The sequence below is a fragment of the Lutra lutra genome, chromosome X (genome assembly GCF_902655055.1).
Source record: "Lutra lutra chromosome X, mLutLut1.2, whole genome shotgun sequence".
Classification (NCBI taxonomy): domain Eukaryota; kingdom Metazoa; phylum Chordata; class Mammalia; order Carnivora; family Mustelidae; genus Lutra; species Lutra lutra.
The window spans coordinates 92801895-92818417 of record NC_062296.1 but is presented as its reverse complement, the minus strand read 5'-3'; the positions used below and the strand labels follow the sequence as shown (position 1 = coordinate 92818417).

Sequence of the window (16523 nt, the reverse complement as noted above, 5' to 3'; positions counted from 1 at the left end):
CCACCGTCATGCTGTCCTTGCAGCTGGTGTTTGTGCTTCTCGTTTGTTCCGTGCTGGGGGTGGACAGGGCGGGAAGCCCAGGTTGGTATGAGCGGTGTTGGAGGCCAGGCACGCGGAGCTTGAAGAGGGAGCCAGGAGGCCGTGGAGAGATCAGTGCCGGCGGCTTCCCACAAAGCTGGTGGAAGCAGGTCCTGTGTCTGACTCCTCCAAAGTCCTAGCTCCTGACTTGGAAGCCTTTCCCTTCGTGAGCGTTTCTCCCCTGGTCTCAGGGGGCACGTCAGTTCTTGGGCTTACTCTTAGTTGAGAAGAGGACCTTTTCCAAAAGACTTTAAAATTCTGCCCTTGGGCATCCCAGCAGGGGAGTGCGTATACACATACATGAAGTTTGTGCATTGTATCACACAGATGTGTCAGGGAGTGTCACGTCTCTGTTTTTTCTTCCCTCTCTCTGGCTCCAGACACATCCGAGTCTATGTGCCGCCGGTCGACTCTGGCGCCCCGAGCACCTACTGCTCTAAGGCTCTGGAATTCCAGGCCCCCCTGGTATTCAATGAAATTTTCAGAATCCCTGTGCATTCAAGCATGTTGACGTTGAAGTCACTGCAGCTGTACGTGTGTGCGCTGACTCAGCAGCTGCAGGAGGAACTGCTGGTGCGTCCTTCCCCTCCCTCCGCCGCCCCTCCCCTGCCTCTCTTTGTGTTCCCAACAGTCTTTGTCTCTCTCCTGCCCCTTCTCTTCTTGTCTTTCTGCCTTTCTTTTTTTTGGTCTTTCGTTCGTTCTTGTTGCTCCATCTTTTGTCCTTTCTTTGTTTTTGTCTTCTTTGTCTGCCCACCTTTCTCTCTCCTTTGTCTCTGTCTCTGCCTCCCCTCATTCCTTCCCGTCTCCCTCCTACCCTCCCTCCCCTCCTTCCTTTTTCCGGTGGTGGGCTGCTTAGAAATTGTCCTGTGAAGTGATCTCTGCAGCTGGGAGTACAGAAAGGGATTTGTCTTGCCAAGTGTGCTTTAAATATAGTAACTTTAAATATATTATCTCAACTAACCCTTGCAAGACGTCTGTAAGACCCCCATTTTCAGTTGAGGGAACTAAGTAGGGTTGAGAAATTGGGCAAATAAAAATAGAGGATGGTCGGTTAAACGTGAATTTCAGATAAGCTGTGGATTCTTTATTAAGATAAGTATGTCCCATGCAATATTTGGGACATACTTACACTGTAAAGAAATCCATTGTTTATTTGAAATTCACATGTACAGGCTGCTCTCGGTTTTACCTGGTCCTCCTTGAACTGGGAGTGCGAGCAGCTTGTGCTCAGTACCCCAACCACGCCCTGTCCGGGGCTGTGACCCAGCAGCAAGGATGGTTTCTTTGTGAGGTTGGAATTTCTCCCCTTGGTCTCACCCCTCGGCTTTAGAATTAGATGGTGCAGTTTGGCCAGCCCTCTCTTGTTTCCGGAATCTCCGAGTGATTCTGCAGTTCATCAGTGGGCGGACCCTGAGCCTGACCTCCCCTCCCCCACGTTGGCCACTCTCTGCCCCAGTCCCTCTCGGCACCTCCCTAAGGGGCTGAAGCAGTGGTCCGGGAGCCTCCCTCAAGGATACCCTCTGTTACCACTTTCATTTCACTGTAGTCCTTTGGAGAGCAATGACACATTCTGCGTTTCCGGTTACAAGGTTACAATCGAAGGGCAACCCTGATGTTTTATGAGATTCCCCTTGGTAAGGTGAAATCGTTCTGCTTTTTTTTTTTAAACACCCTTGCAGGGCATTGCTCAGATCAACCTGGCGGACTACGAGGGGTCCAGCGAAATGCAGCTGCGCTGGTACGCGGTGCAGGTGTTCAGCAGCTGCGGGCCGCCCAGGGCGAGGGAGAGCGAGCGGCTGGGGGCTGCTGCTGGGGACCCCACACAAGCTGCCACCGCCGGGAAGACGGTACGTGTGTCCACCTCTCGTGCTGCGGGCACCCACTGTCCCAGGGGCTTCGTCTCTCACGAGCGTCTCTGCGCAGCGGTGCCCAAGAGGCAGGTTCAGGGGAAGGCACGGGAATGGGAGGTTTCGGTGTGTGTGGCCGTTCACGACCATGGCTTTAATGTAGACGAGCTAGTGATGGGGGGTGACGCATTGGTGGTTTTAAAACTTCAGCCCTCAGAGCTGCACGAGGTGGCCCGGCCCTGTCCCGCTGGCGCGGCGGGCACCCCTTGCCCCTGGAGAGTTTCTGAGGGCGGCCAGCCAGGGCTCAGGCGCTGACCTTGTACCCCCCGCAGGATGCGGTGACGGCGCTGCTGGCCAGAACCACAGCCCAGCTGCAGGCCGTGGAGCGCGAGCTGGCCGAGGAACGGGTGAAGCTGGAGTGCGCCGAGGACGAGATCCTCGAGCTGGGGCGGAAGGAGGAGCTGGCCGAGGCCGTGTCTGAGAGGTACCGGAGGCGGCCTGTTGGCCGAGCCTTGACTCGGCGGCGGCCGCTGTGCAGTGGTGGTGCCACACAGTAGATGGGCCAGTGCCGCGAGGGAATGGACTTCTGTCCGATCCCTTCTGGAAGCACCTTGATACTGCTTTACTTCCACATTTTCCACGAAGAGCATCCTGTTTCCAAAGCTTCCTGCTGCTTCTGAAGGGCTTTGCCTGGATTTACTGCAGGGAGGGAAGTTCATGGCGGAGGGCTAGAGTGTGGTATTCAGCGGCTGGCGGGAAGCCGGGTGGGGGTGGGGGAGGCTGGGAGCGAGGGCTCAGGGTGCTGACCTTGGGTGCTAGAGACACACAGGCCCTTTTACTGCAAGGCCTCATCATGTCGTGTCCCCTAGAGAACAGGCCCTTTGACCTGATGGGAAGAGTGCATGTGTGCGACCACTGACAGCACGTAGGTCTCGCTGGGTGCTTCTGTGGCAGGGCACCCGGTCCCGTGATGTGCTGTTTCCCCAGTTTTGTAAGAAACAGTATCTTTTGTTTTTGTGACACGTCCATTCTGGTGAGGGCTTTTTACCAAATTCAACGGTGGTTACACAGAATGTTTTATGTATGGGATGGGGAGGAAGGGAAAGATCCACAAAATGCAAAACAGGAAATCCTGGAGAGCTGTTACCATCGGTTCAACTCACCCCACACTAGTAAAATTCATGGGAGAATCCCTGATGAAGGACAGAGGGCAGGGCGGACAGAGGAAGTTGGGGAAGAAAAGAGGAAGGGGAAGAAGGCCACCTTGACCCACACGCTGGGGGCTTCTGCAACGTCTGTCTGCAGGAGCTGGCAGGCTGACTCGGTGGACAGTGGCTGCAGCAGCTGTGCCCAGACCAGCCCCCCACACCCGGAGCCCTGCTGTGTGGGCGGCGACCCCCTCCACGGACATGCATTTGCTGGCCAGGCCGACCCTTACAGCCCCGAGAAACTTCAGCCCCCACCTCTAAAGGTGAGTGGAAAGGCTCAGGGGACTTTTGGGGCTCCCCGATGTTCTGCCGCCCAGCCCCTGGCACGGCCCTGGAAGGAGGGCGTGTGTGCCCCCCACCCCCACGAAATGGGAGGGGATGGGTGGAGGAGACGGACGAGATGAAGCTGACAGGCTCCGACGTGAGAGCAGAACGCCATGGCTTACCTGCAGACTCTCCCTGTGACAGTGGCTGTGGGGGCCGTGTGGCGTTGGATCAGAGGGCTGTAGCCCAGGGGCATTTCTCAGAGAGCCGAGGGAGAGAAGGGAAGGGCCTAAATCTGTAGATGGCTTAACATGGGCACAGCAGGTACCACAGAAATGTCCCCGACTCTGAGTTGAAAAGAAAGAACAGTTTCAGCTAGAAAGGGCAGATCGGGACTCCGTGTCGCCCGGCGGTGACCCGCTCCCATCTTCAGTGCCCCACATGGCTCAGGAGGTCTCACGTGTCATCGCTTGGACGCGTCTCCTCTCTTTGCTCCCCTTGTGACGTTAGGCACTACGAAGTGGCCCTTGGCCCCGTCGCCCCTTCTGTTCACCCGATCTTAGCTGTGCCCAGGGCCACGTTTTCAGCGAGGATGTCTTTCACGTTTGCCGTGACAGATGTCTAAGGAAGCCTGTGAGGTTGGGAGACGCTACCTCCATGCTCTGGGGAAAGTTTTCTCCCAACCGTTCAACTCCTCGAACTGTCTCATCATCGTGACCCCCACTGTCACCCCAAAGCATAAGTCCCGAGAGACATGGTGTCAGCTTCCCAACTGCACACGTGCGGCTGCTCTACATGAGTGGTTCTGTGGCCCAGCCTCCCAGTGGTTGCTGGGGTTCAGCGTTTTAAGACCTTTTAAAGTATGGGCTCGAATGGGGGAGGGGGCTGTGGGAGGTGAGTTTGGTGTGCGGTCGTCATGCCCATCCCCCAACCCCAATTTTAATTTTGAAATACTTCAAACCTACAAATTGCTCGAGTAATGGAACAAATACCCATATGTTCTTCACCAGAACTCCCCAGCTATTTGTTCTTGACCGCATTCTCTCTCTGCGTATGCACGTGGGCGGGCGCTGGGCAGTGTAGATGCGGCCATGAAGAAAATGAATGGGAAATCTGCCCTAGTTGTGGGGGTGGGTGGCAACACGGTAACTCAGCAGACACAGCCGTGCTTGAGACGAGGGCTGCTGGAGGACAGGATGGTAGGGAAGTGCGGTTTGCATTTTTAGAAAGATTTCCTATTTTAGAAGGGGTTTACATTTAGAGATTTGCGGGGCGCCTGGGTGGCTCAGTCATTAAGTGTCTGCCTTCAGCTCAGGTCATGATCGCAGGGTCCTGGGATTGAGCCCCGTATCGGGCTCTCTGCTTGGTGGGGAGTCTGCTTCTCCCTCTCTCACTCCTCCTTCTGTGTTCCCTCTCTTGCTGTCTCTGTCTCTCTGTCAAAAGGAAAAAAAAAAAAAATATATATATATATATATATATATTTGCATTTATATTATATTTATTTATTTTTAAAAAGATTTTATTTATTTATTTGATAGATGGAGATCATAAGCAGGCAGAGAGGTAGGGAGAGGGAGAAGAGACTCCTTGCTGAGCAGAGAGCCCGATGGGGGGCTCCATCCCAGGAGGTCATGTGAGATCATGACCTGAACTGAAGACAGAAGCTTAACCCACTGAGCCACCCAGGTGCCCCTGCATTTATATTTTAGATCGGGATTGTAAAATGGTGCAGCCTGTACGGATAAAAGTATAGAGGTTCCTCCAAAACTTAGAACTGCCGTATGATCCAATTATCCCACTTCGGGATATATATCCAAAAAGGTTGACCTCAGAGTCTCTAAGAGATGTTTGCACACCCTTGTTCCTAGAGATAGAAGGAGCCCAGTGTCCATCGTCTGATGAATGGATAAGGAAAAGGTGGTCTGTCCAAGCAGCGGAGTGTCATACAGTCTTCAAAAAGAAAGAAATCCTCTTAGATTCTACAACACAGGCAGACCTTAAAGACACTGTGCTCAGAGAAATCAGCCAGCCATGGGAGGGAGAATACAGTACGATTCCACTTACAGGTTCATGTGGACAGGAAGTACATACAAAGGTGGTCACTAGGGGACAGGAGGATAGGGAGTTGTTTAATGTGGACAGAGGCCATTTGGGAAGATGAAGAATTTCTAGAGCTCTGTTTCCCAAGCACATGAATGTATTTAAAACTACTGAACTGTACACTGAAAACCGGTTAAGCTGTATTTTACGTGTTATCGTACAATAAAAAAGGATGAAAGGCTGTGGAAGCGTCACGGAGAACGCAGTTTTTGAACAGAAGCCTCAAGGCAGGAGACTCCGGAGCCGAGTGGGGGGCTTCAGGGGGCTGACGACAGGAGAGCAGTGAGACCAGTGTGGGGCAGGGGGGGGCAGGGTGGTCGTCAGAGCCGAGCGCAGAGGGAAGTGAAAGGACCAGATCATGCAGGGCCCACTCTGGACTCTCCCTTTCCTCTGAGATGATCAGGAATGTGGTGGGTGGTTCTGAGCACAAGGTTGACATGATCTGACTTAAGGTTTTCTGTGGATTTTTTCTTCTTTCTTTCTTTTTTTTTTTTCTTTTTAAATTTGAGAGAGTGTGCGTGTGACGGGGTGGGGAGCGGGTGGGGGCAGAGGGAGAGAGAATCCCAAGTAGACTCCACATTGAGCGCAGAACCCGGCCCAGGGCTTGAGATCATGACCTGAGCTGAAATCAAGAGTTGGCTATTTAACCGACTGAGCCACCCAGGCACCCCATGATTTTTCTTTTTCTAAAATTGGCATGAAATGTACAGAAGATGAAGGGAACTTACTTCACAGTGAACAGTTCAGAGGCATTTAGCTTGTTCACAACGTGGGCGGCCCCTGCTCTGTCCAGTTCCAAAAGCTTTCCATCATCCCGACGTAAAGCCTCGCACCTGTGAGACTGTCGCTCGCCAGCCCATCTCCCCCAGCCCCTGGCAACCCCCAGTCTGCTTTCTGCCTAGGAATTTGCCTGTTCTGGGACCTTCCCTCTGTTCCGTGGCGGAGTAGTATTTCCTTGATTGGTGTTCCGCTCTTTGGTTATCCGTCCATCCATGCATGGACGCTCGGGCTGTTTTTACCTTTTGGCTACGTGAATAACGCCGCAGTGATTGTTCGCGTGCGAGTGTTTGTTCGAACACCTGTGTTCAGCTCTCTTGAGTGAATGTCTGGGAGTGGAACTGCTGCCTCTAACCAGCTTTACCAGGCTCTCCCTCATTGCTGGGTTGAGTGGAGACTGCAGCCGGGAAGGAGTTGTGGAACCGGGGAGACTGGTCAGAAGCGTGCTGTGCCAGTTAGGCACGAGATGATAGTGACCCAAATGTAAGGCTGGTGGCAAGTGGTCAAAGCATGCATCCGCATGGGGCGCCTGGGGGGCTCAGCCAAGTGAAGCGTCTGCCTTCGGCTCAGGCCATGATCCCAGAGTCCCGGAATCGAGTCCCACATCCGGCTCCCTGTTCAGTGGGGAGCCTGCTTCTCCCTCTCCCACTCCCCCTGCTTGTGTTCCCTCTCTCGCTGTCTCTCTCTGTAAAAATAATAAGTAAATTGGGGCGCCTGGGTGGCTCAGTGGGTTAAAGCCTCTGCCTTCGGCTCAGGTCATGATCCCAGGGTCCTGGGATCGAGCCCCACATCGGGCTCCCTGCTCAGCGGGGAGCCTGCTTCCTCCTCTCTCTCTGCCTGCCTCTCTGCCTACTTGTGATCTCTGTCTGTCAAGTAAATAAATAAAATCTTTAAAAAAAATTAAAAAAATAATAAGTAAATTATCTTTAAAAACAAAACAAAACAAAACAAATGTCTAAGTGGAGAAGGCCAGGGGCATTCATGTGACGCTTATCACTCATGTCCTTAAACAAGTCACGGTAATAACGAACTACTCTCTAGGTCGATAAAGAAACCAACACAGAAGACGTCTTCCTGGACGAAGTGGCGAGTCTCCCGAAGGAGAGGCCCGGCCGCAGGGCCCGAGGGTCGCCTTTCGTTCGGAGTAGCACAATCGTGCGGTCGCAGACCTTCTCCCCTGGAGCGCGAAGCCAGTACGTTTGCAGAGTAAGTTGAAATTCCTTTGCCGCTTGTCTGAGATGTTTTCTTTTTTCCTGCCCCCCGTCGTGTCTCGTTTTTACTGTTCATCCTGAAAGACCTGTGTGTTTCCCCGAGTGCCGGCGACCAGCGCGGTGCACCGGGGCTGTGCGATCCGTGTGGCTGCTCCTTCTCGCCCCTCGCCCGTGCCTGTCGCCCTGTGGGTGTCCTCAAGATTCTCATACATTTCTTCCCGGATTGTCATTTCGTGTGTGCTCCAGCTCACGGTTGGGAAGCCCAGAGAATCGTTTCCACAGTGGCCTGTGGAGTAATGGGTCGGAACAGGGAGTATCCTGAATTGGGTTGAGGTTGGGAAATCAGGCCACTGAGCGGTCAGGAGTCCTGACGTGTCACTCAGCCGGCTCCCAGGGCAGACAGCAGCGCTGAAGACTCGGGACACGGAGGCCGGGTTCGGACCCCCCAGCACGTAAATTCTCAGCTCGAGGGGATGGCAGGAGACAACGGTGGTTCTCAGCCGGGGCTGTGCCCTGCTCTGAAGTTGTGTCAGTGCCGTTGAGGGTGGAGGTGGGGCCTCCTAGAATGCTGGTGCCCAGGTCCCACCCTCGGGATTCATGGTGCTTCACTGAGGTGCGGCTTGGGAAGGACCCCTGGTGATTCTGATGTTGAGAATCCCACTGTGGTCCTTGAAGATAGGACCACATGTTGGAGCTTGGCTGGCAGTGGTGGTATGACAGTGACAGGACGGATTAGGAAAGAGAAGGGAATTTGAAGGATAAATGTCATGATCCAGGGGCCTGATGGGGCTGTTTGGATGGACGAGAACTTTGACCCTCCCCACCTCTGAACTGGGGCGTTGAAGCAACACACGTTCCCTTGACGGGGACTGCCGGGGAGCTGGCTGCGTCTCAGTCACGCGAGAAAAACGGGCTCGGGTGTGTGTGGGAGACGAGACACCGGGAGTATGGTTCGGGGGTCCCCTCGCCCACACTCAGTTTCCGTAACTTACTAGGACCCACAGAACTCAGCCAAGCCGCTATATTCACAGTGGTGGTTTCTTATGGTGAAAGGATCTAGACCCAGGTCAGCAGAGGGAAGAGGCACATAGGGCAGCGCTCAGGAAGACCTGCCGCAAGCTTCTGGGTCTCTTCCAGCGGGATTGTGCGGACGGCTCTGGTCACTCGTCCCTGCTGGGAGAGGCCGCCCGCATGGAGTGTTGCCAGCCGGGTTTTGTGGGAGGTAGTCACAGAGCACTGATTGCCTGCATGCCTGACCTTCGTCTCCAGCCCCTCCACAGGTCAAGCTGATGGCCTACGACCCCCACTATAAATCACATTGTTGGCAGGGACTGGCCTGGCTCGAGGTCCCCTGATAAACAGAGACACTCAGACAGGACTTTCCAGGGGGTTATCGGTCACTTCTGGCAAGGACCAGACCCTTCTTGGAGCAAAGTTAATCCTTTAACTTGAGGCATAGTGGGGCGGGGGGGGGGGCAGAGAACAGCAGGGGGCAGGGCCAGGTGGCCCAAGCTGCCCCGGGGCCATTTGCAGGACCTGCCTCGCTTGTCCCCGCAGAAGCAAGGTGTCCCGTCGTGGCTGCCCTGGGTCCCACTGGTCAGGTTCGGGCACTCTGGCCCCATCAGGCTGTAGCTCCCCGGAGGCTTGTGCTCAACCGGATGCCTGCCTGGAGGCTCTAGACCCAGGGCTGCCCTCTCGTCCCTTCCTCACCGTAGGCTGTTGCCGACCCAGCACAGAGCGTGCCGGGGTCTGCTGTGTGGTGGAGCAGGAGACCTTCCCCAGAGGAGGGCGTCCAGCTCCTATGCTGGGTTCCATGCCCTGCGTACAAGCATTTGCAGTTGATGCTTTTAGAGGCTTCGTCATTTTTCTCTGTTGCTCGTGATCGAGCGAGGGGACACGGACACTGCCGTGCCACAGCCTTTGCTGGGTCTCTGGGCTTAGCTGGCGTGGGAGAGCAGCCACGGAGCTAGGGGCCGTGGCTTTCACACAGATGCACACTGACCCCGAAGCAGGAACCCGCCACCGGCTGTCTTGGCTCCCATGAAGAAGGTGTTATTTCTTGTTCTCTTTAAAAGCAGACTTTTCCCTGGACGGGCACAGTGGCTGTTAGTGGTGTTGGCTTGTCCCACTACCAGCAACAGGTCTCTTCTGAGAAAGTCATTCTTTTTCCAGCTCTTGGCAAAGCCAGGAATAGAGCAAGCTAGAAGGACCGAAAGCAAATGAGAGGCACCCAGGCCACTGCTGGCTCGGTGAGCGCCGCAGGGCCCCGAGAGTCCCTGCCGGTGCTGGCGGGGCGGGAGGCTTGTTGACGCCACCCCCCTGGAAGCGTCCCACGGTTCGGGTGACATGTCATGTGAGGGACTGTGGGGGGTCAGTTTGCTTACTTGGTTTGTTCGGGTTTGTCTTTGATCTTACTTGGTACTTGAAGTAGATTTCGTCCCCGAGCCCAGAAGGCGGAGTTCAAGTGGCCATCTTATCAGTGCGAGGCGACGGGGAATCACGCAGTTCGGATACACAGAGAGCGTGAATAGTGCATTTCTGAGAAAGTGTTTCTGAACATCATTCTTTTTGGCACAGCTTTACCGGAGTGACAGCGACAGTTCAACGCTGCCCCGGAAGTCCCCGTTTGTCCGAAACACCTTGGAAAGACGGACCCTTCGCTACAAGCAGGTACGTGCCACATAAACTCGTACGGAACCTGGCCTTACCCTGGGAGTTGTATTACAGAACTTAGATGGTAAGAGTTTACGTAACATGAATTTAAAGGGAATATATTTTATAAAGAGGCATTTATTTTCTTCTTTACTGAGGTATGATTTTCAGGAGCCTATATAGTGTCAAAATGTTACCAATATTTCTTAATTTCCTAGGATAACATCATGATCTAAGATAATTCATGATCTTTGCATCTTTAAATATAATAAACTAACAGCCAACCAATGTATATGAAAGACCCTCTTTTCTTTTTCAACAAGGGGTACGTATAGTTGAGAAATTTGTGTTTTTCAGCATAGGGCGGTCTTCTACATGGGCCTGTCCTGTTGTTTCCATTTACTTTACCCGCCGAGTGTTTTCTCTCCCCGCGGCGTCAGTTTACAGAGTTTTGTTGCTTTTTGTTTGTAAGCAAGCAGTTCCTTGTCTTTTTTAGGCTAAGATTCTTTCAAAGAAATAATAAATCCAGATTTTCTTGTGGTGCCTATATTTAGAGCAGCTGCTGACTGGGAACGAGAAGAAAAGACAATTCAGCCACAAAAGTGTTTCTCAGCAGCAGCGCTGTTGACACTTCGGACTGGGTCACGGTTGTGGGGGGCTACCCTGTGCTCCCCACCCCCACCTGTGACAACCAAACTTGTCTCCCCGACACTGCCCAGCGCCCCCTGGTGGGCCAGGTCACCCCTGCTTGAGAACTGCTGAGCTCTACTAGGAACTGAGCAGGGCTTTTTTTTTTTTTTTTTTAAACATTTTATTTAATTTTCAGAGAGAGTAGGCAGAGAGAGAGGAGGAAGCAGGCTCCCTGCTGAGCAGAGAGCCCCATGTGAGGCTTGATCCCAGGACCCTGGGATCATGACCTGAGCCAAAGGCAGAGGCTTTAACCCACTGAGCCACCCAGGCACCCCCTGAGCAGGGCTTTTTAAGTAAACTTGGTTTCTTAAGTTAGATCATGAGTTTGCGTTCCAGTTCTGTATGTGTGCGGAATAGTGTTACGTGCATGTAAAAAGCCTACAGTTATCCAGCCCACTGAACAGCGCTGCTGTGGGTTAACTGCCTTTCCTGGGGTCGTTTCCCATTGGGTGGGAAGTACTGTTCCCAGCAGCACACGCAAAATTCTTCTCTCATCTTAGGACTTTTCTTAAACGTGGCAGGTTTGCTTACTTGAGGCTTATATGGGAAGGAAAGGTTTGATAGCTTGCATGTGGGTACATATAATCTTTTAAACAAAGGCACCCAGATGATTTATGACAGGGTTTTCCCCCTTTATACCAGGGATCATTTAAGATTTTCCAATATATTTTTTTGACTTTTTACAGTGTGGCTGTATTTTCTGCTGGCCTTATAATTTACTTAATCCATTTCCTCTTGTTACATATTTAGGTTTTCTCTATCCTAAACTTTAATTGCATCACTTCTGCATGTTACGAGTTGTGCCTTTCAAATGCAAATTAAAATGAAATTTCAGAACCAAAGAAAATGTACATTTTGTCGCTTGATGTGTATTGGCAAGTAGAACTTGAGAAAGATTGTACCATTTTTTGTTAAGATTTTATTTATTTATTTGAGAGAGAGACAGTGAGAGAGAGCATGAGAGGGGAGAAGGTCAGAAGGGGAAGCAGACTGCCCGTGGAGCTGGCAGCCCGATGTGGGACTCGATCCTGGACTCCAGGATCATGACCTGAGCCAAAGGCCGCCGCTTAACCAACTGAACCACCCAGGCACCCTGTACCCATTTTTTATTACTTTTTTCTTTTGAAAATCATACCCATTTTTGACCCCAGCAGCTCCATATGAGAGGGTCTCTTTCTCCGCACTTTTGCAAATGCACAGGTCACCATTAGAGCAGAGCGTTGGCATCGCTAACTTGATACTGTGCTAGAGACTTAAATTAATCTCGCCCAAATCTCTGTTTGTCTGACATTGGCTATGATGTCAGGGAGAAACACTGTCCCCACCCATCATGGAAGGACCTCGCCCCCCGCTGAGGTCACTGGCTGTGGCCCCCCCTGCTCCCCCGCCCTCCCGCCGGGCCCGGCTCAGCGTGTGTGCTCACAGCCACCGTCCCCGCAGCCCTGCAGGTCCTCCCTGGCCGAGCTCATGGCCCGCACCTCCCTGGACCTGGAGCTGGATCTCCAGGCCTCCAGAACGCGCCAGAGGCAGCTGAACGAGGAGATCTGCACCCTGCGGGAACTGAGGCAGCGGCTAGAAGACGCGCAGCTCCGAGGCCAGACGGACCTCCCACACTGGGTGCTGCGGGACGAGCGGTTCCGGAGCCTGCTGAAGGAAGCTGAGAGGCAGGTAAGAGGCCCCGGGCCCCGCCTGGCGAGGCCCGCTACGGAGTCCCACCGGCATCCGGGGCCTGCCTGGTCATGAAGATGAAGCTGTACTTTGAACACTCCCTGGGCTCCTCTGAAGGGACTGGGTTTCTCCCTCCGTGGGCCAGGCAGCTGGTGCTCCCTCAGGTGGGGGCTGCTGGAGGGCAGGATCCCCAGACCCTCCTGCTGGCATCGCCACCCTCTGCTTTGTAGTGGAATGTTCTGGGTCTGGTGTCTGCCAGGCACGACCCCAAGGCCCCCCGGGAGCGCCTCTGAAGATCCGCCGTTGCCGGGGTGTGTGTGGATGGGGCACCCTTTCTCCCTTCTGGGAGCCCAGCGCCCCAGTGGCTTTATTCCTTCTTCCTCAAAACTAGAAGTAATAATATCTCGTTCATCCAATGTTGCCGTTCCAGACAAGACAGACCAAACTTGACTTCCATCAAGAACAGGCAGCTGAGAAGATGCTGAAGAAGGCCTCCAGAGGGGTGTGCCAGCTGCGTGGCCAGAACCACCAGGAGCCCATCCAGGTGCAGACCTTCAGGTAGGGAGGGCCACGACCCACCTCCTGGCTTGCTTCTTACTGTCCTGCCATTGTCATTATAAAAAGTGAAAAATATTAAAAATTAAACCCCACAGGCAGTTAAGAATAAAAGCGAAGTCCCCACTGCTATTAGCTTTTTGCCTTTTGATCCTTTTGTCTAGATACTAGTTTTGTACATGCTGCCCACCATCATCATGGGTTCAAGTGTGCATTTAGCTTTTTTTTTCCTAAATAAAAATATCCTGCATTGCCACATAATCTGTCCTCTTTTTTGGCTGTAATGTTTCACTGTAATTTGTCTAACTACTCTATTTTTGTTTTTGGTTTTATTTTTAAGATTTTATTTATTTATTTGACAGAGTGAGATCACAAGTAGGCAGAGAGGCAGGCAGAGAGAGGGAGAAGCAGGCTCCCTGCTGAGCAGAGAGTCCGATGCGGGGCTCGATCCTAGGACCCCGAGATCATGACCTGAGCCGAAGGCAGCAGCTTAACCCACTGAGCCACCCAGGCGCCCATAACTACTTTATTTTGTAACCTTCTTTCCCAATATTTGTTATTGTGAACAGCACAGTGGTTTTACACACATATATTTATACACACACGTATCAGCTTTGCCTTTTTACTTAACTTTAACAGAAGCATAACAGACATTTAGGAAAGCGTGCATTTTGTGTGTATAAAACTGGTAAGATGTCACAACCCCACGTGGGAAGAATCGAACATTATTCTCCACCCCCCCCCCCCGATTTCCACACCAGAATAATCACTGTCTTAAATTTGAACAGTGTATGGTAGTTTTCCCTGTTTTTGTTTCTCCGTATGAGGAGAGTTACGGTGACATCTATATTCTTTTGTGTCTGACTTTTTAAAAAATTGAGGCAAAAGTCACATAGTGTACAAGTCAGCATTTTATTTTATTTTATTTTTTAAAGATTTTATTTATTTAGTTGACAGAGATCACAAGCAGGCAGAGAGGCAGGCAGAGAGAGAGGAGGAAGCAGGCTCCCCGCTGAGCAGAGAGCCCGACGCGGGGCTCGATCCCGGGACCCTGAGATCACGACCTGAGCTGAAGGCAGAGGCTTAACCCACTGAGCCACCCAGGCGCCCCACAAGTCAGCGTTTTAAAGTGAGCGGGTCTATGCCATTTAGTGCAGTCACAGCGATGCGCACCTGTCCCCTCTGTCCAGTTCCAGAACATTTCCTTCGCCCCAGAAGGAAACAGTATCCCCATGAAGCAGCCCCTCCCCGTCTCCTCCCCCGCCCCACAACCCCCGCCCTCCCCCAGGCTTTGCTGGTTCTGGACATTCAGTGTAAGTGGGATCCTACGTTGTGTGATCCTTTGTGCTTGGCCGCTCTAACTTAGGATAATGTGGGGCTTCATAACTCGTATTAAAATTTAGAGAATTGGGCTCCTGGGTGGCTCAGTGGGTTAAGCCGCTGCCTTCGGCTCAGGTCATGATCTCAGGGTCCTGGGATCGATCCCCGCATCGGGCTCTCTGCTCGGCGGGGAGCCTGTTTCCCTCTCTCTCTGCCTGCCTCTCTGCCTGCTTGTGATCTCTGTCTGTCAAATAAATAAAATCTTTAAAAAAATAAAATAAAATTTAGAGAATCTGTATAGAGACAGATGTGTTGTGAGGAACAGAAGTTCAGTTTTCTTGTATGAGTGAGAAAAGCTGTCATCAATCTGAGAGCTTTCGTTGCATTTGCATCCACTCCTAACCTGTAATCCTTTCCAATCCCAGGGAGAAGATAGCATTTTTTACAAGACCAAGGATTAATGTGCCTCCTCTGCCTGCCGACGACGTTTGACATAGTGCTTTGTACACATGAAGTATTTATCCGCCTGTTTTATTTTCATGAAGTTCTTAGACTAGCTAAATTTGTCCTTAAAATATTTGTGCAAAGCTATTAATATACACACTTTGTAAAAAACACACACACATATATCTATACGTATATATTTTATAATAGTGACGGCAACAGGGCTTGGTTTTTCCTTGTTGTGAAACTGACATCTCTGAAAACAGGTTATTTTGTAAAAGAACAGCTGTCATGTTAAGAATGTACAGTTTTTAAGCTGTTTTATTTGACTTAAAGGCTGGAAGACAGAAACAAAGTGAGTTCAGGCAAATTCACTGTATTGTAATTTATTTATAATACTTTTTTTCCTTGAAGGAAAATACGGACTTTAAGATGTATTTTAAAGACAAAACTTTTGTGCTTCAGTATTTGTCATGCGGTTACAATGGAGCTTTGGGGCCGGTTCTGTTTCTGCCACCCAAACCGCAAACACTCTGTGCTGAGCGCGTCACTTGTATCCGTTTCCCGCGCGTACCTACCGTGTATCTCGCACGCTCCGCACTCTGCCTTCGCTCACGGTCGCACGCGCTGCGGCCCTGCGGGCGGCCCACGGGCCGTGCGAGCCGAGCTGTCCCCCATGTGGACGGCGCACCGGCCGCCTCTCCTGTCGTCTGCGTCTTTGTGCGCTCGCCGTGAGTCTGGGGCAGCCTCCCGGCCCCCGCAGCCCGGCCTCAGGCCTGCCCGTCCAGGGTGGCCGTCTGCACAGCCCGCCCTCAGCAGACCGCCGGCAGAGCCCCCCCCCCCGCCCCCCGGAGCCTGCCCCATCCGATGATCATGACAGACGAGGCCCCGTGGAGCTCCCGCACTACGGCTCTGTCACGAAGGGAAGCCATGAGAGCTAGGAGCGCGCGTTTTCGGAGAATCCTTGAGTCCGCGGGTGGACACAGTGCTATGACACAGACGTGATGGCCTTTGAAGGCGCTTGTCTGGGAAAGGAAGCGAGCACATGTAGGGAGCGACACTTGCCCAGGGAGTCACTTACAGGAGAGGATTTGATTTAAATCAAAATCCGCCCCCCAGCCCCCCAATACAGGAGTCTGCCCAGTATTTCTTAAGAAATCTTAGAAAGTAGTTCATGAGCAAAAAAATTTTTATGTAATAAAAATATACTGATATTCTTTTAAAATGTCAAATGATCTGAATGTTTTGCCGAATGCTTATTTATTATATAAGAACTGTACTCTCCTTTCCGAGGCCTCAGACACGTAAGCAAGGCGAGTCACATGAACCGCAAAGAAGACAGAACTCTCTTTCTCGATCTTTCTCCCCGTCCCTGGGAAACTTGCACCTTGAATTGGTGTCTCTCTCTCTCTCCTCGTTAGTCTGTAACTGGCCCCTTGCATAACCTGCCCGCCTCTTTCCATTGCTAAAATGCATTTTGTAGAAGCATTTCATGGATGTGAGACCTCTGACAGACTGGAGACCCTGTGCTTTCACAGTACGGCCCTTGCTCCCCTTCCCGCCGCCAGTACCGCTGCGTTTGTTGGCTGATTGCCCTGAGTCCGGAGCCCACGGTGGGGGTGAGAGACACGCCGAACCTCAGTCCCTGCCAGACCTGACCCCCCCCCCCAGCAGACCGCATTGCCAAGCAGGTGATGACAATGGCAGGC

The 16523-nt window shown here is 52.3% G+C and overlaps 1 protein-coding gene across 1 annotated transcript in view; it reads left to right on the top strand.

Annotated features, from left to right (window-relative positions):
• Positions 1 to 15228, top strand: part of WWC3 (WWC family member 3) — a 109583-nt gene extending 94355 nt beyond the window's left edge. The window contains 9 exon segments of the mRNA XM_047715353.1: positions 459 to 651; positions 1758 to 1925; positions 2258 to 2409; positions 3231 to 3396; positions 7316 to 7480; positions 10063 to 10155; positions 12268 to 12495; positions 12926 to 13053; positions 14796 to 15228. Of these exon segments, the coding sequence (XP_047571309.1) occupies positions 459 to 651; positions 1758 to 1925; positions 2258 to 2409; positions 3231 to 3396; positions 7316 to 7480; positions 10063 to 10155; positions 12268 to 12495; positions 12926 to 13053; positions 14796 to 14862 (1360 nt within the window). The 3' untranslated portion in view covers positions 14863 to 15228.
• Positions 15229 to 16523: the final 1295 nt, after the last annotated feature.